This window comes from Tenrec ecaudatus, chromosome 1, assembly GCF_050624435.1.
Source record: "Tenrec ecaudatus isolate mTenEca1 chromosome 1, mTenEca1.hap1, whole genome shotgun sequence".
Taxonomy (NCBI): domain Eukaryota; kingdom Metazoa; phylum Chordata; class Mammalia; order Afrosoricida; family Tenrecidae; genus Tenrec; species Tenrec ecaudatus.
Window position 1 is genome coordinate 115,054,234 of NC_134530.1, and position 27,863 is coordinate 115,082,096.

General features: G+C 39.7%; 1 protein-coding gene across 3 annotated transcripts in view; it reads right to left on the reverse strand.

The window, feature by feature from the left end:
* Nucleotides 1-27,863, reverse strand: part of TTLL7 (tubulin tyrosine ligase like 7) — a 169,998-nt gene that overhangs the window by 59,752 nt on the left and 82,383 nt on the right. For 2 of the 3 annotated variants that reach the window (XM_075557661.1, XM_075557651.1), the window contains 7 exons: nt 25,769-25,985; nt 21,515-21,679; nt 16,197-16,355; nt 11,510-11,604; nt 2,864-3,011; nt 2,706-2,779; nt 1,504-1,639 (listed from right to left, as the gene is read on the reverse strand). In XM_075557661.1, the coding sequence (XP_075413776.1) occupies nt 1,504-1,639; nt 2,706-2,779; nt 2,864-3,011; nt 11,510-11,604; nt 16,197-16,355; nt 21,515-21,679; nt 25,769-25,985 (994 nt within the window). The remainder of the gene's footprint in view (nt 1-1,503; nt 1,640-2,705; nt 2,780-2,863; nt 3,012-11,509; nt 11,605-16,196; nt 16,356-21,514; nt 21,680-25,768; nt 25,986-27,863) is intronic. The other variant, XM_075557654.1, reaches the window with a different exon arrangement.

Here is a 27,863-nt window from a genome sequence, read left to right on the forward strand (position 1 = left end):
GGCTAATGTTGGACTCGTGGGCTTGGGCAGCACTGGGTTGGGATGTTTTCTTGATGTGCACTTAACCTTTATATAAAACTCTCTCTTATACATATGAGTTTCTGTGGATTTGTTTCTCTAATGTATCCACACAAACACACAACAGATTATATAATCTGAGACAGTAACAACATACATAAATTAGCAACAGACCTGTATAGAAATAGTTTTATGTTATTAAAGTTATTTTTGTTGTTATTGAAACTAAAGTTCAAAATCTTAAGGTTATGAATTTAGAATTTTATATATAAACCCTTCAGAAAGTATCTGGAAAGTGCAAACAAATGAAATGGAAGGGAATCAAAATGATTCACTACAGAAAAAAAACCAACTGAAATAAAATAGGCTGTGTCAGGGAAAATTAGTGGCATAAAAGGTCTGAGACACAAAGAAAACGAATAGCAAAGTTACAGAAGAAAGATGCTCACTACCAGTAACTACCTTCAGGGAAAATGATTAAATTCACTAGTCGGAAGGCAGAAATTGGCAGAATAGAACATGATCCTACTATATTCTGTTCACAAGTGAAAGGTTAGGAAAAATATTCAATACAAACAGTTACCAAAAGAGAGGTGAAGCCTTCTCAAAACGATCCCTGAAGACAAAGCAGGTGCATAAGCAAATGTGGTGAAGAAAACTGACAATGCCTGGCTATCAAAAGATAGAGCACCTGGGGTCTTAACAGAGTGTCTGGGGTCTTAAAGGCTTGAAGATAAACAAGTGGCCATCTAACTGAGAAGCAAAAAAGTCCACATGGAAGAAGCACATCAGCCTGTGTGACCATGAGGTGTCGATGGGATTGGGTATCAGGCATCAAAGACCCAGAACAAAAAATCATTTCAATGTGAATGAGTGAAAGCATGGAGTGGAGACCCAAAGCCCATCTGTAGACAATTGGACATCCCCTTACAGAAGGGTCACAAGGAAGAGACGAGCCAGTCAGGGTGCACTATAGCACTGATGAAACCTACAACTTTCCTTTAGTTCTTTAATGCTTCTTCCCCCCACTATCATGGCTTCAATTCTACCTTAAAAATCCGGCTAGACCAGAGCATGCACAGGGGTACAGAAAAGAGCTCTCAACACAAACAATCCAGTACAGATAAACCCCTCAGGACCAACAATGAGAATAGAGATACCAGGAGGGTAAGGGTAAGGTGGGGGGAGAAAGGGGGGACCTATCATAAGTATCTACATATAACCACCTCCTAGGGGCATGGACAACAGAAAAGTGGGTAAAGGGAGACATCAGTCAGTGTGAGACATGAAAAAATAATTTATAATTTATCAAGGGTTCATGAGTAGGGGTGGGGGAATGAGGAGCTGATAACAAGGGCTCAAGTAGAAAGAAAATGTTTTGAAAACGATGATGGCAACAAATGTACAAAGTGCTTGACACAATGGATATATGTATGGATTGTGATAAGATCTGTATGATCCCCAGATAAAAATGTAATCCCTTACCTTCATCCTTTTCAAAGGATTATTCATTTCTCTCTGTAATGAAGCTGCTCTTCCTGAAAGGAAAGTCTGAAAAGCAACAGCCAGCAGATTTTCATACTTCTCCAGCAGAGTTTTGTCTTCAGGAGGATAAATTCGTCTACAATAAAAGCAGAAAACCAAGAGTAAAGGTCAACTACATGGGTCATTCTAGACCACCTATTGGCAGTCATTTTACCAGGGGCTAGGATTAATGGTGGACACAGTTGTAAAAATTTCATAAACTTCTATCTGTTACTGACACACATTTTAAATGTACATAGAGAAGAAGGCTCATAAAACCATGCAGCTGCAGAAAGACCAATGTAAGTCTGGGTGGAGGAGGAACAGGAAAAGAAAGGTCAAGGGATCAGAGTGGAGAACATACATTTCTAGGGAAGAGTGCAGATTGTGTGGAATATTTGGGAGCTTTGGACCTCAGGAGTGAATGAAATAGCATATAGTAATAATTAGTCCTGATGATATCTTTTGGCATCGTGGCAATTGCTTCATCAGTGGAGAGAACTGGGGTAGATGGTGTATAGAAGTGGCAGTATATATGGATTAATGTGCTCTTATCACATGTGAATTGTGTTAAGGCCCAGGAAAGCTAGCAGTTCTCTGCCCCTAGCGTGTCCTTAATCTTGGTTGATAGAGTCAAAGTTTGAGACAAGCAACAGTCTTCCTGAGAACATAAGGGGCTTCGAGGGTGCTCTTTGGATGCTGCCATGGTGGTGGTGGTGGAGGGGCTCCAGCCCAGAGTAACCCACACCTCTCTCGTGTTAGCATATTGGGTTGCTTCCCCTATGTCCGTGATCGGAGTGGTTCCTCAAGCATTTGAGCTTCTAACAAAGAACAGCAAGCACATTGAATTGGCAGAAAAGACACGACATCAGAATCCCGACTTCCTCAAAATGCCACATTAGAACCAAAGTTACGGGCTAATGGAAGATCAAGAAGACCTGGGACGGTCAGCCCCAAGGCTGCCTAGAGACGCTCTCCCAAGCCTGAACCTTTTCCTTGCTGGCTATTTTTAATTCTGAAAAGAGTACAGAACACACTTTCTTAAAGTGGAAAAGCAAACAAAAGTCTATGCTTAAAATAAACTCAAAAAAAGGTTAACAACAAAGAGGAATTTCTTTGATATTTCACCCCCTCAAAATGTATGAAACTAGCGGTACCGTTACCTGTAATTCCCCATATGCCGATTTTCATGCTCTTCTTTTGAGATTTGTTTTCGTACTTGAGCGAGTCTCTCTTTCTAGAAATGATGAGATTTTGTGAATGAAATCAATAAATGAATCGTACAGTTCAAAATGTAGGTACTTTATGACATCTTCCATACCAATTCCTCTTTCCTCCTCACCAGTTGGTGTCGCTGCTGCTCCCAATCCGAGGAACCTGGTAAGAGTCTTCTTACTGAAGTCTGACCATAAAGCCTCCTCTGAGCCTCAGCTTTTTGTTTGGCCAAGTTTCTTCTTTTATCACTGGCCCTAAAATATAAGACATAAGACCATACTCTACAATTCAAAGAGCTGTGATCTTACTCCCATGAGGAGAGTTGGCACAGGGAGAAACACTGGAAAAATGAATGCATATTTGATTAAATTTACATGTATATACATGCACATATATGAACACGCACCATATTCATGTAGTCATCCATCTCTATGGGTCTCCATATGGTACACAGAAGTTCTATAGTAAGATCAAATGGAAATACAAGATTTTTTGTGTTTTTTCTTCCTTAGTTTAAATATATTAAAAGATTTGCATAATGATCACCACAATCAATTTAGAACATTTTCTTAATTCTTGTACCCATTATTATCAGCTCCCCATCACCCCCGAGCCTCCCCAGCCATAACCCTAAGGAACTATGGATCCAGTTACTGTCCCTATAGATTTTCCTATCCTGAATTTCATACAAAGAAAATCACACAAAAACACCAACAATGACAATGAAATACAACAGGAAAGCCTCAATCAAGTGAAAGCAGAAGATGGTACAAACTAGAACAAATTAAGAATGGGTCTAAAGGGTAATCAATCTTGAGCATATGGTCATTTGCTGTCCCTAACTCTGTCTGCAGTAGCCCACAGGCCTGGTCAATGGCCCGAGAGGACTCGATGAAGACTTAATCCATTGGGAGACTCTGCAAATGGATTTGGGGTGTTTTTTTGTTTTCTTAGGGGGGCCACAGCTTATTGGCCTTTAAATCACATAGCATACAGTTCAATGACCTCAAGAAGAGCGTACAATCCCCACCACAATTGATACGACAGCAGTAATTTTCCCATCATGGACATCAGTCTGTCGTGGTATCAATCAGTACTTTAGAAATGTTGCTTCCTTCCTCTTCCACCAAGCAAGCCCACATCGATTTAAGTATTTCTTAGTCATACTATATATTGAGATTAAATTCCCAGCTTAGTGATCATTATTTGTCTGAAAACATTTTCATGGTCTGTCTCACTTTTGGTTTAACCTTGAAAATTTATGTAGTAAGCCTCCGGTGTTTCAAGGGGAAAAGCATCGCTGTGAGGTTGCTTCCCTCAGAACTTCTTGTCTCCTTCCTTCTCATGCAGCCGGTGCCAGAAGGCAAGCCTCAGGCCTCTGCCCCATGTTGCTCTGAGTGCTGAGCTGTGTTAACTGCGTTCGTTCAGATCGTCCTTGAAAGCCTGGCGGGAGCAGTCCATAGTCCAGGGCAGCAGGGAGGGGGGAAGTAGAGGGGAGACTAAAGGGAAGATGGCACGGGCCAAGCCGTTTCTCCTCTCGGCCTCAGGGGAAAAATGGAAGTCCTGATCCTTGACTTGATATTTCCATGATTTTCCACTTCATGAGCCTGGTAATGCCCAGATGAGAATGTAAACCAAACAAAAGGGACGTGGCGACCATTCGGCCAGCGTATAGTGCGAAGTCACACTGGGGAATTAGACTACAGCCAAACCAAACACAGCCGCATGGGCTCCGTTCTGACTTGCTGTGATGCCACAGAGAGTTGCAGATGGAGAGTGTAAACCTTTAAGGGCGAACACAGCCTCCTTTCTCCCATGGAGCAGCTGCTGGGTATGCACCGCTGACGTGGCGGTTAGCAGAAGCCTAGCACTCAGGGGAGGCCATAAAGTCCTACTATCTGTTACAGGGGTGGCGGGTATTCAGTAGGTACTTGTTGAATGGCTTGTAGAGCAACCACATGGAATTCATAAAATGGGGGTGGGGTGTTTTAAGGATATTTCTCAGTTTTCCAGATTAATTGTTCCATGGGTGCTTATCAATATAGTATATTTGTCATTATGTTTCCTTTTTAAATTTTGAGCTACTTAAGAGGAAATTCTAGTTATTTTTGTATTCCCAACTTCAAACAAAATAAGGGTCTTTGAGAATGTCCATAAAATATATATGAACAATTATTTCTATAAACTGGAGTTATATGGCATCCAAACCAGAAAAAAGGGAGAGAAATGCAGTAAAAAGGAACGTGATTAAAGAAGAAAACAATACAGCGTTGGTCCTATTGAACCTATAAAACCCATTTACAAATTAATTCATTTATTTACACCCTCGCTCACGACAGGTTCATTGGATAATTACTAAAGCAGAATTATCCAATGTCCGGGTCATCAGACAGCTGCAAATGCAGGAGCAGAGCCCCACAGAAGCTCCACAGCACGGAGCAGACCCCCACTTGATGGCTCAGAACAGACAGGTCTCACCTGGGGACGCTGGTGTCGGGCTTGCAAAAGATGCCGAATGTGGAAGAAAAGAGAGCTGAGGCCAAAGCATAGTAGGAAATGACCAGTAGGGAGCAGAAAGTAACTGAAATCACAGATGGGAAGAGAGGAATCCCAAAGTTCACTGTTCCCAGAGATTGCTGCTGCTGTTGTCACTGGGTGTCAACAAGTTGGTTCCGGCCCATAGCGACCCTCTGCCTAAACAAATGAACCGCTGAACGGGCCTGCGCCATTCTCACAACTGTTCCTGGGCCTAACACCATGGCTGCAGCCCCTGGGCCAATCTGACTCTTCGAGGGCCTCCCTCCTTTTCCCTGCCCCTCTCCTTTACCCAGCATGCCGTCCTGCTCCACGGACTGTTGGCTCCTGGTCGCATGTCCAAACTCCTATGCAAGATGATGTCTTACTATCCTTGGGGATGAATTTTCAAAAACTGGGTAGCATGCAATGCTGCGAATTCCATGTACCTCTAGCATATGAATTTGTTCTTAATCAGAACCAGATAAATTAATTCAATCTCCTCTATTTTAATTAACAAGCATTCTAGAACCACAGAGTTGCAGGACTATGAATGCCTTTCCTAGATTCTCTTTTAATGATTCTAATACAGTAGTTACGGAAGGGGAAGATGGTTCTTATCAACCCAGTAATGCTGCAACACTAAGATGAATATTCCTTTTTCTACAGAAGAAAACAAAAGCAACTTTAATTGTTCTACTTTTAGAACAAGCTCCTTTCACACTCGCTTGTTGCTGAAAATACCAACCACAAGATCCCAGACTATTAAATGAATGTGCACTCCAATCATCTTTCACTACCCAAGTACAAAAGGGATTGGCAGTTATGATAAATTCACGCAGCCATCTATGTTCTTCTGGATTGCCTTGACATTGAAGCATGTCTTTAAGAAATAACTTTGGGGTGTATGAGGAGCCTACACTGTAAGTAAGGAAAGTAGGTGGCATGACACAAAACTGCTAACCAAATGGTTGTTAGTTCAAATCTCCCAGCTTCTCCAGGGGAGAAGGCCTAAAACTAAGAACAAGTTGGAGTTCCTCTTCCCTGGTTTTTATTAATATTGTTCTCAGAGAATTCGCACACTTCTTAACATGGAAAGCCTACAATTCTAATGGGGCTTATGTTGCAGACGATAAGCTTCTGTAAAGACGATAGCTTTGGAAACCCTGTGGGGAAGTCTACCTGGTCCCATAGAGCTTATGTTAGTTGAACTGTATTTGATAGTCATAGGTTTGGTTATTGAATTATACTAAGAACTGTGAGGAATGAAAAAGTATTGGAGGAGATTGAGTCAAATTGAAAATGAAAAGTAGTCATATCTAGATAAAATAGCACAGAACCTAGGAGAGTAAACAAAAGGAGAGGCTATGTACTATGGCAACTATAATTGGCCCCAGGGTTCAAAGACAGGAAAGATTAATTTGGGACTAAAAATGAAACTACATAAAAGAAGATAGAATTTGAATCACATGCAATAAGAAAAGACATTCAGACGGGGGAATGACATAAAACATCAATGAAAATGTGCAAACCATGTGGGGGGGGGGGGGGTAACGAGGTCACCAACCTAACTAGAACAGTCTGGGTTGAAGAGTTAAGAGATATAAGAGCAGACAGCTAAAGTAGTGTATGAAAGTAGTTTAGACTGGGTGTCCAGCAGAATGATAATGCAAAAGGGAAAAAAAATCATTCCAACAGTTGGATCTGAGTAGAGAATTTCTGGAATTATCAAACAATTTCTTCTGCCTCAAATGAAAACAGTGCATATGAAGCAAGCTATGATTTTCTTGGTGTTTTAGCCCCTGCCTATGTTACGATGGCGTGCCCATCGGGAACACAGCCACGGAGAACACAGGCCAATGGTCATGCCCGGGAACTTGCCGTCTGGGAGAGGCCGCACTTCTGCAACGTAAGCCTCATTAGAATTGCATGTTTTACATGTTAAGAAGTGTGCAAATTCTCTGAGAACAATACTAATATAAACCAGGGAAGAAGAATTCCAACTTGTCCTTGGTTTTAGGTCTGGAAATTCTTTACTGTTTCAGCTATCTGTGCCACAACTTTAAAACCAACCAAAGGAAGCCTGGTGGTGCTGCTGGGTAAGCACTGGACTGTGACTTCATGACCAACAGTTCAAACCCACCGTCCACTCCAATGGAGACAGTGGCCGCTCTCTGTTGCCATAAAGATTTATGGCCTTGGGAGCATTACCTAGGGTCACTTTGGGTCGGAATCGACTCACTGGAAGTAAAGTTTTACAACAAAACATACCCATAGATAATATCTCAAGTTGGTACTGCAAGTGGCAAACCAAATGTATGCACACAATAAACACAGACCTACATTAATAATAACCAATATTTTCTTTTTAAAAAGGCATAGTGCTCAAATAATTTGAAATAATTAATACATTTGTATAAACTACACAAAACAATACAATTCAACATATTTTTAAATACAATTCTAAATTCTCGCATAAGTAGAATTTAGCCAAGTCAAACTTTGGTCAAACAAGAGGTCTATGAAAACTTCTGAATGCATAACATGTCTTGTGTTTCTTTATTGATTTTTCCACATGAAACTTGCAAACACTTAAAATGTACACACTACTTGGAAGCATCCTATAACTCTCCTTGAAATGACAAGTAAGATCATTAAATCCCCAAATTTAAATAATCCTCCGTTACTTAAGCCAAAACCATAAACTCAAGTTATGATGACTTATAATGACAGCTCATTACTTCTTGAAGCAGTTAAATCCTCTTCAGTTGTCTCATAATCAGCCAAAAGTCTTTTACCACATAACAGCATTACAAATATTTGAAATCTATGACAATATGCATTGCAAACAGGCTAACACTCACATTTTCCAAGTCTTTTTTTAAAAATTATGCTTCCTTCTCTGTCTATGCTTTTTAGTGGGAAAGTTAAGTGACTTAACAGCTATTACATGTTATTCTTTACATGGGCACCTAATATAATAGAAAGGTTTCTGGAATGAACTATAGGTAATCATAGTTAATTTTTTTGTTTTGGGGGCATCTTTGTTGTTGTTGCTTTAAGTCAGGGGTGCTCACACTTGTTCCAGCATGCAAGCTACTTACAAAATGATCAAGTCAAAATGATCTACTAACTACAAAAATGCAAAATATATATTTATTTTTATTTTATTACATTTATTCATAAATGCATTGAGAATTCTTTATATGTCCAGTGTATATTTACATGCCTTGCTTAACTGCATGACTCCATATTGCACAACACAACACAATTAACCATGTACATTTTTTGTCATTACCTGAGTTTACTCTGATGACTTGCACTGAAAAGAATGAGCCAGGGGTGCATAGTCCGGACAGTAGCTGCTGACAGTCAGCCTCAAGCACACTTCCAAATGATCATCAGTCATCGTGGGACAGTACTTGGACTTAATGACCTTTATGTGGGAAAAGGCTGACTCACATAAAGAAGTAGAGCTGAATAATGCAGTCAAGGAGGTAGCACATTTTCTCATGTTTGGGTACTTTCCCTCTGCGAGTAAGTTTCAGAACTGTTCATTCGCTCTGGACTTCAGCTGAATGTTGGCTTGTAGTGGCAAAATCTCCCATTCCGCAAATGAAAGTGATACGTTTTGTCTTCTTACTTGGCCCACCTCCCCCACTCACTTTAATACCCTTTCTTACATTTAAGAGGAAAAAACAAGGTCTAAAAATTGGCAATAACTTAGTTTGTCAGTTTTGCTGCACTTAGCCCAGTTTTTTGCACATGCGTTTGACACCTAAGATTGCATCTGATTGGCTGCGCTGTATATCAATTAAGTGATGGGAGTGATAGGCTTCTGTCTATTTTTTTAGTGACATGCGATCTACCCACACTGCATTTGCGATCGACTAGTAGATTGGGATCGATGTGTGGAGCACCCTGCTTTGTTATTGAATTACCTCCCTGTGCTTTAGTGCCTTCCTTTGTGAACCGAGGAAGACGACTGAAAGATGCCTCAAGTCTTCTCGAATTCAAGCTGACTCTGTTGAACAACTATGTTGCCGCTGTCGGGTGCCACTGAGTGACTTCTGACTCAAAGCTACTCTGGGTACAGCAATGAAACACTGCCTGGTCCTGCATCACCCTCAGAATTATTCCTATGTGTGAGCCTCTGTGACAGCCACTGCATCAATCCATCTTGTCAAGGGCCCTTTTTTTTTTTTTGGCTGCCCTTCTACTTTAACAAATATGGTGTTCTTCTCTAGTGACTAGTCTCTTTTGACAACATGTCCAAAGTGAGACGGATCCCACCATCCTTATTTCCAAGAAACACTCTGGCTGTTCTTCTTCCAAGACAAATCTATTTTTTCTTTTGACAGTCCGTGGTACTTTCAATATTCTTGGGCAAGACCATAGTTCAAATGCATCGATTTCCCCGCACCCATATTTTTTAAAAATGCAGTGTTCAACTTTCACGTGCATATGAGGCAACTGAAACTACCATGGCTGGGGTCATGCGCACCTTAATTATCAAAGCAGCATCCATGCCTTCCAACACTTTAAAGAGGTCATGTGCACCAGATTCACCCACGGCGATGCAGTTTGATTTTTTTTGGCTGCTGCTTCCATGAGCAGTGATTGTGGATCCAAGCAAGACACATCCTTGACACCGTCAAGGATTTCTCTATTTATCGTGATGTTACCTATTGGCTTAGGTGTGAAAATGGGTTTCTTTACATTGAGTTGTAATCTGTACTGACGGCTTCAGTCTTTGATCTTCATCTGCAAGTGCTTCAAGTGCTCCTCACTTTCAGCAAGCAAGGTGGCGTCGCCTGCGTATCGCGGGTTTTTAGTAAGCCTTTCTCCAATCCTGGTGCCACATTCTTCTGCTATTTGTTGAGAATACAGATCGAATAAGTATGCTGGGAGAACAAAACCCTGGCTCTCCCCTTTCATGATTTTAAACCGCGCGGTCTGCCTTTAATTGGCTCCCACATCTGCCTCTTTGTCTACGTGCAGGTTCTGCCTGAGCACAATGAATGTTCTGGAGTTCCCATTGTTCTCAAAGCTAACCATAGTTTGTTATGGTCCACATAGTTGGCCATATAGTCAATAAAACACAGGTGAACATCTTTCTGGTAGTCTGCTCTCAGCCAAGATCCATCTGATGTCAGCAAGGATATCCCTTGGTCCACGTCCTCTGCTGAATCCTGCCTGGACCTCTGGAAGATCCTTGTCGAGGTACTGCTTCAACTGTTGTTGTATAACATTTAGCAAAGTTTAACTTGCATATTATATCAATGATACTGTTCCATAGTGGGAGCATTCTGTTGGGTCACCTTTCTTTGGAATGGGTACAAATATGAATCTCTTCCAGTCAGTTGGCCAAGTAGCTCTCTACAAATTTCTTGGCATAGATGAGTGAGTGCTTCCATCATCTTATTGAAATAATTGAAACTAACCTATAATGTTAAATAAGGAATCCTGATGACATCTGGGTTAGAAATTTGGCTACAAACCACAGGGTCAGCAGTTCGAAACCACTAGCCACTCCTTGGGAGAAAGATGAGGCTTTCTATGTCCACAAAGAGGTATGGTCTCAAAAACCCACAGGGGAAGTTCTAGTCTGTCCATAGGGTCACTTATGAGTCAGAGTTTTTTGTTGGTGTTGTTCTAGTTTGACGATGTTTAATCTGCAGGCTGATTTTCTTAGTGTTCTTAGTTGCTATGTTCTTGCGAGGTGCCCATTATGACCACAAATATAAAACATGGAATATTTGTACCAACACTGTCATTTAATTAACTTTCTCAGTGGGTTATTGTTAACTACCATTGGATTGATCCTGAAGTCCTAGCAACTCGAAGGCCAACAGAAAACACTGTCCCCGTGATTACTTGCAGATGAGACAACTGAGTCCCGTAGAGCTTTCCCTGCTTGATTTTCAACAACCGATGGCCAAAGCATTCTTCCTACTGCCTCTGCCTGAAACCTGTCCAACAGCACAGGACACACAAGTCTCCGGAATCAGATGACTATGCATGCGGGAGCAGGATGGTATAGACAGAATTAAATGGAAAACAGGAACATCAGGATGTGGAAGGAAGGGAAGAGAATTTCAAAAATAGAACTAAAGAAATTAAATGGGTGTAAGTAATAAATTCCGTCAAAATACAAAAGTAAAATATAAACTACTTATGCATGGATGAGTCTTCTCTGACAAATAACAGAATCAGAGATCAAGAGGAAATACTCTACCTGATGTTTAGTAGCTTCAGCGCATTTAGCAGGACGCCCTTTTTAACATCGTAGTCTATTTTCTGATCAGTTCCAAAACTTGGGGCTCGATTAATCTGAAAATTATAAAAATGACCGTTTTGAGTAGTAGTCGTGTGTTGGAAGGTCAATAAACATTCGATACGTATTTGTTCATCTTCCAGGGGATTCCCAAAGCGTTACACGGCAGTCGACTCTGCTCTCCTCACCACATTTCCCACCCCGGCTCTCTCCGGAAAGGACTTGACTTGAGCACCCTGCGGCCTTAGCTCAGGGACCTCCTTGGTGGCAGTAACTGCCTCACTGCGCTGTGCTTTCGCCATGCACTCCAGGCTGTACGTTGAAGGAAATGAACTCCTCGGGACATAAGCGTTGGAAGAACAATAAAAATAGGCAATATCCGTGTTACCATAATAATTGTACGCGTAGAGTGTAATCCATCAATGCCACTATTTATTCACAGTTTTAGAGCTTTCTGAAGAGCTTATCTAGTGTAGCCGGAAACACAAACAAAACCAAACCACTGCATTTCTTTCTGCCAAGCTCAAACAGTAACTCATGACAAAGCCATTGACTATCTGACTCAAAGGACACAGTTAGGGTAGCTGAATAGTAAAGTCCCTGCACGTCTGCACCTGTGGAAGGACTAAAGGAGATGAATGAGCCGTTGGAGGCCATTCCAGCTTCCTGTTTCATTTTCAAGAATGTATTAAAATAAAAAAAAATAAGTAACTGTATATACCCTAATATGAATTATGCAATATGCTATCTTTACAAGAAATGGAGGGGTTTTTTTGGGGGGGGGTTCTGTCTCTTTGCTTATTGTTGTTAGGAAAACATCATTGGAATAACAAGTGTTACTCAGAAAATTAGTCAATTAAAACAGTTGATTAGAATATCACTAATGAGTTCAAAGCTACCCCTTAGCTCTGTGGCCACCAACAACACACAACTGCAAAAACTTGTCACCAGTCACAGGGAGGGGAGTGTATTATACAAATCCATTATCTTGAGAGACAAAGCAAACAACAGCATGAAGTTTACGACTGGCAGCTGGAGAACATACCACATTGTACTCAAGAAGTCATCCAGAAGACAAATCAAATCAAGTGGAAAGCTGGCACTGGGTCACTAGGAAAATTATTCAAAAACAAACAAAAAGAATCACCTGTAATCTCATGACCTGGTGTTCGTATTAAAAACGTGGTAAAGTATATTGCAGTTATTTTCTCGCCATGCTACGTCCTGACCCCGCATTTCCCCTCCACATCGTATCAGGCAAATACTTCATGCTGGCGTTTTGATGAGCGCGCGGAAGCCCGTTGCTAGAGACCCATCATCCTGTATTTTGCCTCTTTTGTGGATTTCTAATTGAGAACGCGAGAGCATGTCCCAACCCTTATGATGCAGTCTCAAGGGGCTGCGGAGGGTCAGGCAACTGCAAAAACATCCCTTTACTCAGGCACATTCAAGAAAAATTTATTAATCTGCTTCTTCAGAGTCCTATGCACTTCCTTTGCAAGGACAGAGAAAGGGGATGAAAAGTTTCTACCAATGGCATTACACAACGAAGTCTCTGGAATGTGTGCCGGTGTTGTGTCGGGTGCCCTTGAGTGGGTCCCAATGCCTTGCGACCCTACGTACACCAGAGCGAAGCACTGCTCAGAACGCAAAAGCCTGTGGTTGAGCTCACTGCTGCAGCCGCTGTGTCAACCCACGCCTCGCCTTCTGCTCATATGCTGCCTTTCCTGCAAAGGTGTTTGTAACTCCCAATACACACATGCACATGCCCAAGAATCAATCGCTCCACAGACTGTACCATTTCCTTCTATAAAACACTATAAAAAACACGATGCAAATGCATATCCGAGTCCTTCTTAAATGTTACCTCATCGAAGGCAGTAAAGTGACATTCTTTTGGTATCTCCATTCCCTAGTACAGTGACTGTACCTTAGCGGGCTCTTCCCAAAATTACCGTAATGGTAAAGTATTAGTAGTATATTCCCACTCGCCACAGTTTCTAGTTTTACCCTAAAAAGGATTTCTAGTGTTGAGAATTTTTCTGCAAATTGTGTACTACCAATCATTGACTGCGAATTGACGCAATGGCAGTAAGCTGGGAGTTAGTTTTCAGTTAAAGTGACCCATCCTCAGTAGCGCCTTCTACCTTACTCCACATGGTGGCGCCAAACGGTTCTTCACAGGGTAGCTTAGCCCCACCACAAGTTCAACTGGGAGCAAAATTAAAAGAAAAGATCGACATGAAATTCTTTTGACTTTTTTCACATAGTAAATGTTCCCTATCCACCGATGCTCATTATTGTTCTATTTTAAATGGTTCTTAAGATCAGGAAATGATGAAAGAATGGAGAATAAAGGAACCTGAATGCAAACAATGGTATTTGTAGCCTTTAAAAAAAATACAGACTTCAAATACTTAATCAATTGTGAGTTACTAAACTACTTTAAAACTCCATATAGGAAAATTAAGAACAGGTAACTAACATATGTATAGTGTTCCTTGCTAACCTTTCAGTTCCACCTCAGAAATGAGCCTGAGATTCTTCCTCCGTTCAGGACGGAGAAAAGGCAAGTAGAAGGCAAGGAAATCATGAAGAACAGGAAACAATGCCTGCAAAGTAGTAAACCTAAAGAAAATTTTAGGCCTTAGTAAGCATGCAAGGTCCTTTAGAACATAGTCCAAGAACTCTTGCAGACAAGCAGTGGTGGAAGAAAGGGGTTAGGAAAACCTGATATTAACCTTATTTCTCACACATCAGACCCAAGCCATATTCCTTCACTGCTGCGGGCTCCAAACAACTCGTGGGGAGCCTTTGGAGAAAGGAGACCTGTCCCTGTCGTAGGGCCGTGTCTCTCCCCCACACGGTGGCGTATGAGTTTGAACTGCCAGTCTCAGTGGCTGAGCTCTTAATCACTCTGCCCCCAGGACATGTTTCCCAGGACACGGGCAGAAATAAAATCTGGATGACCCAACAGGAAAAACATATTTGCTTGAAAATCAAACGCACATCACTGAAATGCGCACCTGGAAACTTATGGCCCTCAAGGTGGAAATTTGTTCTTTCAAAAAAATATATTTTTAATATCTTGATTTCATTTATTATATCCAATTATCTTATACAACCATTAAGATTACATACATAACTTCCAATTTGTAAATCACTAACCAAACCAGAGATATCAATTTAAAATGAAAGCTAGCTTGCTGATGATGATCTTCTCTAACAGTATGCTCCTGAAGAGCAGCTGATTCAGTATAAACTGATCGGTTAGATGTACATTTTCCTGAGAGTTGCCTAAACACAGTGTCTTGGGAGCCCAGAGGTATTACTGTTCCCGCACACACCTCTAAGGTTTCTTCCACTTATAAAATAAGCGCAAATTACTGGAAGGAAACAGAAAACTCATATGATATAATTTTTATTTTTACATTTTCACCTACATATTATTCATAGGTCCCAAATGCTCGAGTGATTTTTAAAATAGTTTTTTAATTGACAAGGCTAGCCATGGCAGGGATTGACAGCACACTCAAAGGTGCAGAGTTGACTGGGTGCTAAGGGAGGGTCTTAAACTATTCGAAATGGTTGTAAAGGATAAGTCATGTCCCTTGGATGCTGACTAAGGACTATGGATTAGAGCTTCTCTTGGAGACTTCCAGGGGAGGCAAAGAAGGAAGAAGCAATGATGCCATCATCCTGAGGCCAGCCCCTCAACAGAGCTGAGATAATATGTAAACACCGTGAAGTGGTAGACGCCATGAAGTTAACCTTATAATCCAGCGAGCAGACAGCAAAGCAGTAACATATTTACACATGTATTCAAAATTCCTGGTCTAGAAGTCCACTCGGACAAGAGTTAACCGTTGAAAACATGGTTTGAACGGTAGGTGCACTTAGAGTCAGTTTGTTTATAAAATGCATGTGATGCGAATCATCTCCGAGTGAGCAGTTCTTCTCTGACATTGCCACAAAAATTGATATCTCACGGTTCTTGAGTGTTTGTCCTTGTGTTAAATGTGAGACTCACAAAACCCAGACAAAGTACCACTAGTGATGGTGAAGTGCTCCCAAGGAGCAGAGAAAAGTCAAGGCGATACAAGAACAAGCTGACGGCTTGGTATGTACCACACTGAGGTCTGCGGCTATGGTTGTCCACCGTTACCGGGTAACTGAACCCAGCAAAAAGACCAACACTGTCAACTAGACCCGTGAAGCCATCGCTGCAGCTAAGTCAGGCACAGAAACATGGTACGTTTAGCTAATTCCTTTTTTTTTCCCTAAGCAGAAGAGCAAATTTTATGTTGGGATAGCATATAATAGATATAACACACAAAAACATGTCTTAACCTTTTATGTTATTGGTAAGGCTGCTGGTCAACAGTGAGATGTTGGTAAAGTTTTGGGGGAGTCGGCTGTACGACAATTTTCCAATTTGAGAAGTAGCATCAGACACACAGAGACTCACTTGGAACCGCGGGATATCTGCATCTTCCTTTCCTCCCCCGGCCCCGCCTACCTGCTCTACTCCGGCCTCTCTGTGTTCAGTTACTAAGTCAACTGCACCAAGAAGTCACTTGTAAGAAGCGTACAGCACATTTAGAAATCATTTGTTTTCATTTCTCTTTCTTTTGAAAGACAGGCTTACCTCCAGAAGCCACGGCTTGAGTTTTCTATCCAACAAAATATCAAATCCCAAGACTTCAAAACAGACACTTTCACTTCCTGGAGGCTGGCCAGGTCTGCACATTCGATACGCATGCAGGACGTGAGGTTCTGCTACAATCAAGGTCTTTACCACCAGTTCCTATAAGGATTGTAATAAAAAGATGTGAAGATGTCCTTTGTATCTCATTGACACTCGCTGTCTCATTTACATATGTGGGGCTGTGCCCTGGGCTTAAGATCTCGCTTCCACTAGCCTGCCACTGCGCGGACATCATTCCATCCCTCTTCCCTGTCCACGCTGCGCCCACTCGATTTGCCTTCTTGTGTTCCTCTAGTGATGCTTCTCCTGTCTGCAGCCCTTTGAACCGGCTGCTCCCGCTGCCTGGAATGCTCTTCCCATGACAAGCTCCGGGGCCAAGAGTAGCCCCCCATCAATGCTTACATCACCTCGGTAAAGCCTGCACAGCACGTAAAACATTGACACGACTGTTTTCTTTCTTGGCTAGGCTACTTCCAAATCATGCCACTCATCATGCTGCTTCAACCTGGTAAGTCTCATTATTAGAATCTGGCACCTATTTTATTTACAACCCCATTTCCCGTAGCTACAATAATGCTTTGCCTTGAGTTGTGGTGGGTGGGTTCTGTGCAGTTCATCTGGGCTCAAAGCACCCCCACAGCAGAGTAGGACTGTCCCCAGCGGGTTTCGCCGACTATGCTCTTTGGGGAAGCCGGTTGTCACAATTGTTTCTTGCAAAACAGGTGGTGAGTTCAAAGCTGGCATTTCAGTTGGCAGCCAATTGCTTAGCCATTCCACCCCCAGGGATTACATAGTAACTGCTCAAAAAAGTCTTTGTAAGTAAATCAATAAAACCGGAAATATGTGGCTTTTAATGTGTTATATAGAACTATATACTGGGACTTATGCTAGTCTTTTCAGTAACGATACCAAAAAGATGGTAGCAAAGAAGAAATTCCAAGAATAAATTAGTTCACAAACGTAACAAAACCACTTAGACTAGGACTGACAGGGACAGTAGGTCCAAACTTATGAATCAGATTTCTTTGTACAATGATGTCTTTGTAGTCCATAATGTTTATCTGAAATAAGAGTACTGCTAATCAAGTAATTGGCTGCCAAAATTTTCTGTAAGAAACACACAATACTTCCAGAGTGAGTGGCTAATGGTAACAAAGAAAAGGTAAATTAATTGCAGAGTGCAAATAAGCTATGGATTGTGGAAACAGAATCTTATTATTTTCCCTTCAAATACAATGTCTTTTTAACTGCCAATGCTGGGGTTCTGAAGCCAAACTTCTTGGGTTTCTTCTTGGCTGTGCTACTTCCAAATCATGCCGCTGCAATCAGGCTGCTTCAACGGAGTGTGCCTTATTACTGCCAGACATAACTGGGGAAGGGAAATGGTACCTGCTGCGAAGATGGTTGTGAAGACAAAAAGTGATGCTATGTAAAACTCTTAGTAGAGCGGCTAGGATGCACTAAATCATTGAGAAGCATTAGCTACTTAACTAACCAGTAACCACTTACATTCCAGCAGACCCTGACTCATAGCAACCATGCGTGTCAGAGCTGAGCTGTGTTCCAGTTTGCAGTGGCGGATTTTTCCAGTATATCACGTCTTTGTTCTAAGTGCCCCTGTGTAGTTGTACCTATAGCCTTTGGATTGGAAGCCCTGTGTGGTCCATTTCCTAGCTATTTAATGTCTGCCGTTGTTCATCTTATTTTATCATTCTATTACATGGTGGAGTAATATCTATTAAATAGGAGAATAAAGGTCAGAAAAAGTGAACCACACTACCCAGAATCCCATCCCTGATCGTATCTGGTACAGGTGTCAGACAAGTTGTGAGAGTCTCAGAAAATTCTGTTTAACATAACAAATATTTAGTAACACCATACTCTATCCACATAAATGACAACATTGTTTCATACGTATTGTTGGAGGTTACTAGAACCACTTGAAAGGAAGAGGAGAGAGTTAAAACTTTGACTACTTCATGTCTTTGCAAAACAAGACAAGCTGGGGAAATGTGAAAATTAATTCATATACTCCAAATTATGATTCTGCATTTGCTATGCATAAAACAACACACTTTCAGGAATATGATTGCAAGATTGTCAACTAAATCTGAAAATCAGGAGAAATAGAACAAAGAACAAACTTCACTAATGCTTAGAGAATTTTTAACATAATAGCAATGCTTTGAAATACAATCTGTAAATTAGTACCTTAAGTATACAAACGAGTACTCAATAGAGTGATTTTTGAGTTATTTTAATCATTTTAAGATGCAATACCCTGATTTTCTGTAGATTCCTTATTTATTCTTGGCCAGTACAATATACAAGGCACATCTCTTTTTGATAGAAGGTATTAATGAATTTCATTTTTCATGTACAGGTGATCCTTCTTAGAGAAATTACCCCCCTGCAAATGTTATTTTAAAAGTCCTAGCTCTGTAGAATTTGGAAACTGAGGGAGTAAAATAAAGATTTACTTCAAAGACTTCATCCTTTTATTCTCCTTTCCATACATCGTCTCACTAGGTCACGATTCACCTTAATCAGAAATTTATATAAAGTATAAATAATTCTTAAGAAAGAAAATTTTCAAATAATTACATAAACTATGACAGTTTGACAAAACAACTGTAAGAAAAGTACTGGGAAATGTTACTAGATTAGAGGTTATTGTTTATTGGTATTAACACCCAGTCTAAGGGAACCACGGATGCTGAAAATATACCCATACAGACAAGATACTGAAATGTGTCAGACCTTCATAGGCCCAAATGGGTCTTGTTCCAAGAATAGGCATATTTGAAAATCATACTTTGCACTCCAACATAAAATTTCCTATCTCCTTATTGAGATTAGTCTTAGCTCTATGACCAACACAAACAAACAGACCAGTCGCTGCAGACTCAACTCCAATGCACGGTGAACCATGAACCCTCCGGTTTTCGAGGGCTGCTCTTTCAGAAGTAGATGACCAGGCCTTTCTTTCAAGGCACCTCTGGTGGACTCCAAATTCCAACCTTTCAGTTAGCAGTTAACCATTTCCACCCATTGCCTTCTCCTAATTCATTACCTTCTCCTAATTATGTGAGAAAAGTACCCATTAGAATAAATCTCAGGAAACCTTGATGATGCTGGTTTTTCTCTTTCTAGCCCAACACCACCAGCCTTTTCACAAAGTCTTTCCCTAAGATTCACACCTATATGACAGAAGAGCATGTCAGGGAGCATAGACAATGTTCTTGGCCCCATTGTGGTCTTACTAAATGACCTATTCATTAAAACCACCCTGCTAATGAGAATTTTGTCTCATGTACTTTATAGATGTTATCAGTGGGGGCGGGGGAGGAGATTTTGGAGAAGGACATGATGCTTGGTGAGGTGGAGGATCAGCAAAAGGGAAGAAGAGTCTCAAAATAATGGATTGACACAGCGGCAGCAACAATGGGCTCAAATATAATGAGGATTGTGAGGATGGGCCGGACCAGATAATGCTTCATTCGGTTGTACAAGGGGTCATTACTAGTCAGAAGCAACTCCATGATGGCTAGCAACAAAACAACGATCATCTTAAGTGCTTTCAACAGACGTGTTCCCCTAACTTGGAATGCTACTTGAATGACTCTGCTAACATCAACACAGGATCGGCTTCAGCAAAGGCGATTTGCTCTATTTGTTCCCTTTGCTCTTTACTTTCACTACTTTGAATTTCATCTACTGCTCTGCACTTTAATTCTCGAAAGCATACAAGGCACACCCTTTCAGGAATCCTTCTGGATTTGTCTAAAGTGGACCATGTCATCATAAACTTTTGGATTTCATGAGTTCAGGTGTCAATGCCTCTGGGAAGTGCTGCTTTACCCACAAGCTACTCTCTGGGGTTTCCCTCTCTATCGCCACAGAATCTAATATTTACCTGTGTTGTTTGAGGGGGCATCAACATATTCCAGGAATATTTAAACTAAAATACAATGGGTATTTGTCATAAACTTTCTGAAGCCCCTTGGACTTGCTACATTGCACTTTATTAACAGTTTTTGGGCTGGTTGGAGCTGTGCCTTATAAATATTTGCATTCTCAACAGAGAACGCAATCCCAATTAATTTGTGGTTCAGTACATTTCCATAAACAAATTAACCAACTAATCAAACTATTTTCGCTCATCTTCAAAACCAAACTCTGTTCGCTTCTTTTCAAAATAAATTCATTCCTACCCTATTTCAAATAATATGACCTCTTTTGTCCGAAAAAACAACTGCATAAAACTGCATCCTAACTCTGTCAGAAGCACTACTGTCAGAGTGCTCCATGGAGGCACGGAGGGTGAGACTTCCTCTTACACACTTTGGACATGATGTCCGGAGAGGCCAGTCCCTGGAGGAGGACAGCACCTCTGGTCAAGTAGAGGGGAAGAGTAAAGAAGAAAGCCTTCAAGAAGAGGACTGGCACAATGGGCTGCCTCACTGGGCTCAACACAGGAACAATTGTGAGGCTGATACAGGACGCGGGCGTTTCATTCTGTTGTGGATAAGGTCGCTATGAGTTGGGACGGACTCAATGGCACCTAACAATAACAATAACAAAACTGCAGTGGGTCTTAAACTCCCTCATCTTTGATTTTGAGTTAAACCCAATGTTTAGATCATTATTCGGTCTTTTACTAATTCAGTGTCCACTGGGGTTCAATTAAGGGTACTCTTATTTCTCACCTCCAAATTCCTTCTCTACTTACTCTTGGTCTTCACCCTAATCCATCCTACACTGACTGCCACCTTTATCTTTTAAATGTATCACAACCTTTGGCTACATTACCCTCCTGCCTTAAAATCCTGAGTGAGTTCCAACTGCCTGCCAAATTCAGCCTTGCTTTTCAGATCTAAATTTTAGCATATATATATATTTATACATATATATACTTACATATATATACACACGTATATATATTTTATCATATATACATCCCCACACCTCTCAAAAATTCTATATATGCCTCATTGCTGTATCACTTATCACCATGTTCACACCTCCTAGGTTTTGGTTAACATTTCCCCCCTACCCAGAATCCCACCCACACCGCATCCCCATCTCTAGCAGTAAGTACCCTGTTCATCAACAAATTCCAACACCAAGTCCACTTCATGAAAACATTCTTTATCTACCCAATGCAATGTAATCTGTTCTTTATTTGAAATATCTGATTCTCCTTAAGATGAATGATGTGGAATGATAGTTACAATTGTGGAATGGTATAATCTTACTGAAATGTCACTCCAAAACTTAGCCACATCATGGTGATTTGCATGTAGGAATTCTGTAAACCATCTGATGGAGCGTTTGCTTCCTTTGTTTTCCGTTTCATCACGCTCAAAATGCTCATTGTGCTTGTTCACAGAGTAGTTTGTCAAATGCATGTATAACTGGGTCTGCAACAAGAGCCAGAGGCAAGAGAACATGTGAGACTCTGCAACTGTGAGATTCCACAAGAAAGAAGGCATACAAAGACCAAAGATACCTTTACCATCTAACATATAGATGGAAATTTTGCTTACAAAAGAAAATCATCTATGGGTTACTTTTGTACATTGTTCATAATATAACTACCAAGAAACCTTTACATTAGTAAGAATACTGACAGTAATGAGAGCAATAAATTAAGATGTGAAACTATATACTGCTAAGCAAAAAAAAATACTCTAGACTTGTCATTTTTCATGATCAGCTCACTTAAAATTTTTGCCCCAGTTTTCGTTGGGAAAGTTTTCTGAAATCATTATGCCTCCTTCTAATGAAGTGAAAGTAACAAACGAAATTCAAGTAAGTAGTATAAACTGCAAAGCATAACATCTACCCTCCTCCTGTCTCAGAGGTCACTGCATCGCCTAAGTCACAGTCAGTTGGCTGATTCCACCCTGCAAGGTTACACAGAGGTCTCCATGCTGACAATATATGCATAAAGCTCTTAAGTCTCATCTCTCTAAATTATTGTACTTGTTGAAATGGTTTACTGCAAATAAATTTGAAACAGAATGCAAAATTTTAAACTTTTCAAAACTATCCATTAAGTCACATCTAGTGGCTCCCCATCAGTCCAGCATGAACATGCAAGTGTGTCTTTAAAGTCCTGCCTTCATGGTCCTACTCCCAAAGTTGCCTCTAGATTGCAGTGTTGCATGAAAATAAACATAACTTTGTCCACATGGTTATTTTAATTTGTATTTGTTACCAGCCAACTATATTAATATATTTTTCACTGCAGTAACTTAGGGGTAAGATATTGAAATCTTTGAAGCAAATACACAGGACTGCTCTTTTGAGTTATATTTATCATTTATTAACCCATTAAGAATATATTTCCACTCCAAAAAATTTAAGGGTCATCTACTTCGCACAAAAATTCATGCTGAACAGTATATGCAAAGAAAAACTGAGTAGTAGACACAGACTTCCTCGTGAAACTTAGAAAATGCTTCAAATTAAGCAACATTTAAAAGAATGAGCTGTTCTGTTCTCTAATGTTAAGTGTGTGACGTGAGGAAAATACTCAGATAATATTTCCTGGGCTCTAAAACACACACCCTCCTTTAATGTAAAAAACAGACAGGTCTGGAAGCACTTTTTTGAGAAGCTCTCCAGTAGGCAAAAATGTCTTGAATAATAATAGCACTAATTAACCTAATGAAAAAGTATTAAGGAGTGAAACATTTCACTTTCCTTAAAGCTTTTTCATTTGTTTATTTTTTAACAGTTTCATTGGCATGTCATGCACATATCATACAATTCAACAGTTCAATCACATTAAGAAGAGTATATATCATTTTAGTGTTCTTTACATTTAGTGATTTTTTAATTCAGTCACGTAGAAAATATTCATGAAATGGTTAAACTGCTAATTACATATTTCTAACATACTAAATTCTAAATTTTCACACAAAGCCTGAAATCATCTTTAACATCAGTAGTTATACATAATTCGTAGCTTAAGGCTAAGACTGAACTAAGACTAGAGAAATTTACAAGCTCCACAATCGCCATCCATAAAAATCCTGAAACTGAAAATGTGGGTCATTACACTCAATCCCTGTAGTTCACAACTTCTTTCTTATGTTTCTTAGGTTGTCCACTTCTCTTCTGTACTTTTTTTTCTTTGTAGTGAAACCTGTCTTTTCTGCAATCACTAAACTTTTAGAATGTCTTTGTGCAGGATTTGAAACAAAATTCAGTTCCTGCTTAGGTTTACTGATGTTCTTCAAGCTGGGATTTGAATTTGTTGTGTTAGTTTTTCTTTATTGGCAGAATGTCTAACTCGAGGTCTTCTTTCTATTTTGGAAGGGAGATTTCCCACAAATACTGGTCTCTTTTCCCTAGATGCAGTATCAGATGCAAGATCAACTCTAATGGGAAACCCATCTGGAATTTGAATTTCATTTATTTTTAATGCTTTTGTAGCAGAATATTCATCCTTAAATACAATGTAATCATTCATATTTTTCTTAGCAGGATGAATTTTGCATGTTAGCTGCCAATTTTTCAGATAAACTCCTCTCAGTTGGAATCAGAGAATGGAACTGTACAGATTTGATTAGTCCATACTCTTTTTTATAAAAGACTTCAACTCCTTTTTATTACATGTGACAGGCAACCAGCTAACACCATTCCCTCATTCTTTAATCTCTTCTCTTCTTGGGTGACTTGAATTTTCTTTCTTTGATCTATACCATCAAGTACTTTCTCTCTACTGCTTTAGCATCATCACGTGATTGAGAGCTTTTCCTGTTCTTCTTCTGTTCCTGGCGAATTTCTTCTTTTAAATCTGCAAATGTTGGAACATTGTCCCTGTATGCCAACTTTTTTTCTGCACGAGAAAACTTCTTCACTTTCCTTTTTTTTTTTTTTTTCCATTTTTGGAAGTTTATTGCAAATGTGGTCTTTAAATCTGAGATGTACTTTCTTCACTTTCATCCAGTCATGGATTGAATTGGGTCCTCCCAAAATACGTGTTAACTTGCCTGGGCCATTGTTCTCTATGACTTGGAAGTTATACAATGATGCAATGTAGCAAAGGTGAGGAGAAAGGGAGAAAGATGAGGCTTTCTTCTCCTGTAAAGATTTACAGTCTCTGAAATCTACTCTGTCCTATAGGGTTTGCTATGTGTCATAATTGACTCACTGACAGTGTGAGAATGGACCATTTCCTTGAAAATAAGAGTGTCTTATATTACTTTTTGCTCCCAAAGATGAGCTAGGTCTTATTTTCAGGGGGTGTCTTATTTTTCCATGAAGAAAAATACAGTACACACTTATTGTTTATTGTTTTATTAAAAGAGACCTTGCACTTCCTGTCTGCCGCTCTGGCTGCACTGCAGCCAACAGTGGACTGTGTGGGGGCGCCCGCCGCTCCGGTCCAGAGTTCAGAGTTACAGTAACTTCGGGGACCTTATTTTCAAGGAGGTCTTATTTTCAGGGGGGATGCCTTATATTTCAGCAAGAGGCAAAACTGTAAGTAGGTCTTATTTTGGGGGGATGTCTTACTTTTGGGGAAACAGGGTAGTAGTTATGTAATGACTCTTCCATGATGTGATAAATCAATAAAAAGACTTAGGGTAGGGTGCAACATGCTTAATCTCACCTCAATCATGATCCCATGTAAGGAATATTCCCCAGGGGGAGGTGACGTACACCCTGCAGCACCTTTTATCTTATAGCAAATATGAGGAGAAACTACTCTCTACTCTGTCATCAAGGAAGAGGAGAGACAATAGTGGAATGAATTCTTTGAACCTGGGTTTCCTGTTTTCAACTTCTAAATATCCAACACTCTGAATTTGGATTTTAGCCTACTAAACTGTGAGAGAATAAATTATTGGGTTGTGTAAATTACTTCACGTGTAGTATTTCTGTTACAGTAGCACAAGGTCACTATGGCAGTATGCAAAACTTTTCAAGGACTTGTGGATTTCGACACTGATAGGGAAAAAGATATATGGGTATTTATTATGGCTCAGTGTTGGACACACTCTTTGTTATGGTCTCCGTATTGGCCATGGTGTATTTGTCATCATTGTTGTCATGGGCTTTCATGGTGGTCCTGACTCATAGTGACATTAAGTACAACAGAGCAAAACACTACCAATCCTCCCAACTGTTATCATATTATGGTAGCTTGGCTGGAGAAGACTTTGTTTCCCTTATTGTCACAAAGTTTCCTGTCAGTTAGAAACAGCATTTATTCTATAGTGAATTATCTGAAACTATAAACTTTTGACAGCATGAACTTGGATTCATACAGTCTATATAATATGTGCTTGAAAAATACATGTGGAGTTACTGGATCAAATCATAAATTCTGTCTGGTATACATACCAAATTGGATTCGTTAGGTGGTATGTAACATGTGGAGTTACTGGATCAAATCATAAATTCTGCCTGGTATACGTACCAAATTGGATTGGTTAGGTGGTATGTAACATGTGGAGCTACTGGATCAAGTCATAAATTCTGTCTGGGATACGTACCAAATTGGATTCGTTAGGTGGTATGTACTTCTCTGTTCCCATTCGCACAAGTCCATCATGGTACAAAAATATCTTTAATGGATCACACGAGGTTACCAAAATGTAAATTCGCAAATCAAACTTGTAACCTTCCATTAAAAAAGGCTTTTCAATGTATTCTTGGACTATCAAATGATCCTGAGATGGAAGTTTGTCACCATTTCTTATCAAAGAAATCCTAAATTTAATGAAAAAAAATTTAAAGTTAATATAGTATGAAGCCAAAATGTCTAAATACAAACTCCTTCATACATGCACACACTCATGCATTCAAGAGAAAAATGGCAAGAGTGGAGAACTCTAAAAGCTCTTCCTAAACAAAAGCAACAAGTAAACAGAATCCTTTACCTCCCACCCCCAGAATTCTGGAAAATAATTAAAGGCTTATAACAATCAGAAAGTGCTTAATGAAAACAATAAACAATTGAATCTGTAAAAAGCTACGTGACATTTTAATGTACCCTAATCCCATTCCTCCCTCTGAAGCCAGCATAGATAACAACATTAGAGGAAGTACAATGGACACTATTCTGTGCTTCTTCGTTTTGACCTGTCTGGGGGCTCCCTGAGAACCTTAAGGGTTTGCTTGTATCTTCCCTAACTTAGAACATGCCTGGTGCTAAAAAAAAAAATACTCAAAGAAAAATGGTTGAAAATATTTCAAGTTAAATTTATTAGACACCATTTCTGTGGACAACGAATAACTGGGACAAACTAAAAAGGACAAGGAGAGGCTAAAGAATAAGCTTATAGAAGGAATAATGGTTTTGAATAGCTTTGACATATTTCTCAAAGGCCAGGCACATGCCCAGAGATGGGCATATTATCTAAATCTTGAGAAGGCCTAAAGCTCTCACCTCTCAGTTATCTTTAGGCTCTATTCAAGCAGGAAATAAAGGCTAGGATAGAGTCAAACACTGGTTATCTGGATATACAAGGCTTGCCTCAACACATACAGAGAATCCATCTGCAATGACTAGAAAACTTTCTGTCCTATCACTTGAACAAAATTATTATAACAGATTTTGGTGAACACACACAAGAAAAAATACATACTTTATAAAATGGGTTCAGGAAAGTGATTAAACAGGTAATCACCTAAAACAAGCATCAACAACAAACTCTGAGAAGGGAGAACACTGATTTCCAGAGATGCAACATTTTAATGTTAAACGTGCCCAGTTTCAACAACAGCAAGAGAGAAAGAGAGAGAGAGAAATAAAGCATGGGCCATACACAGGATAAATACCAATAAACAGAAACTCATCCTGAAGAAATCCAGATATTGAACTTATCACAAATAATAAATAAATTGAAATGAAACAATGTACCAAGAACTAAAGACAATCAAAGGAAGAATGTTTCCCCAAAATAGAGAATATAAAGAGGCAGATCTTAACTTTTAAAAGAACCGAATTATAAAAAAGGAAATTCTAGAGTTAAAAAACGAAAACCTGAAATGAAAATTCAAAAAAGGGTCTCAAAGGCAATGTGCATCATAAGAAGAAAGAACCAATCATCTTAAAGAAAGGTTAATTAATTAAGATTATCTGAAGAACAGTAATATGAAAAAATGAATAGAGCCTAAGAGATCTTTAGGACACTCTGTAGCAAACCAAAATATAAATAATCAAAGCCACAGAAGAAGAAGATAAAAGTAACAAAGAGGAAATAGTATTTAAGAAAATAATTGCCAATTTTTCTCAAAACTTAATGAAAAAGCAATACTTTGCCTAGCCAATAAACTTGATGTTCTAGTAGGCCAAACTCAAAAATATCCACACTGACATGCATTACAATTTAATTATTTAAAGCCAAGACAACAAAACAAACATTTAAAAAACAAGAAGTGACTGATCATATAGGATCATCAATCAGAATAATAATTATTTCTCATCAAGAATCACAGGGGCAAGAAGTCAGTGAGATTATATATTCAAAAAGATGGGGGGAAAGAAACTAGCCAGAAATTTTATACTTAGCAAAACTATCCTTTAAAATGATGGGAAATGCATTGATAGAAGACTGAATAAAAAACTTTGATACATACACACAA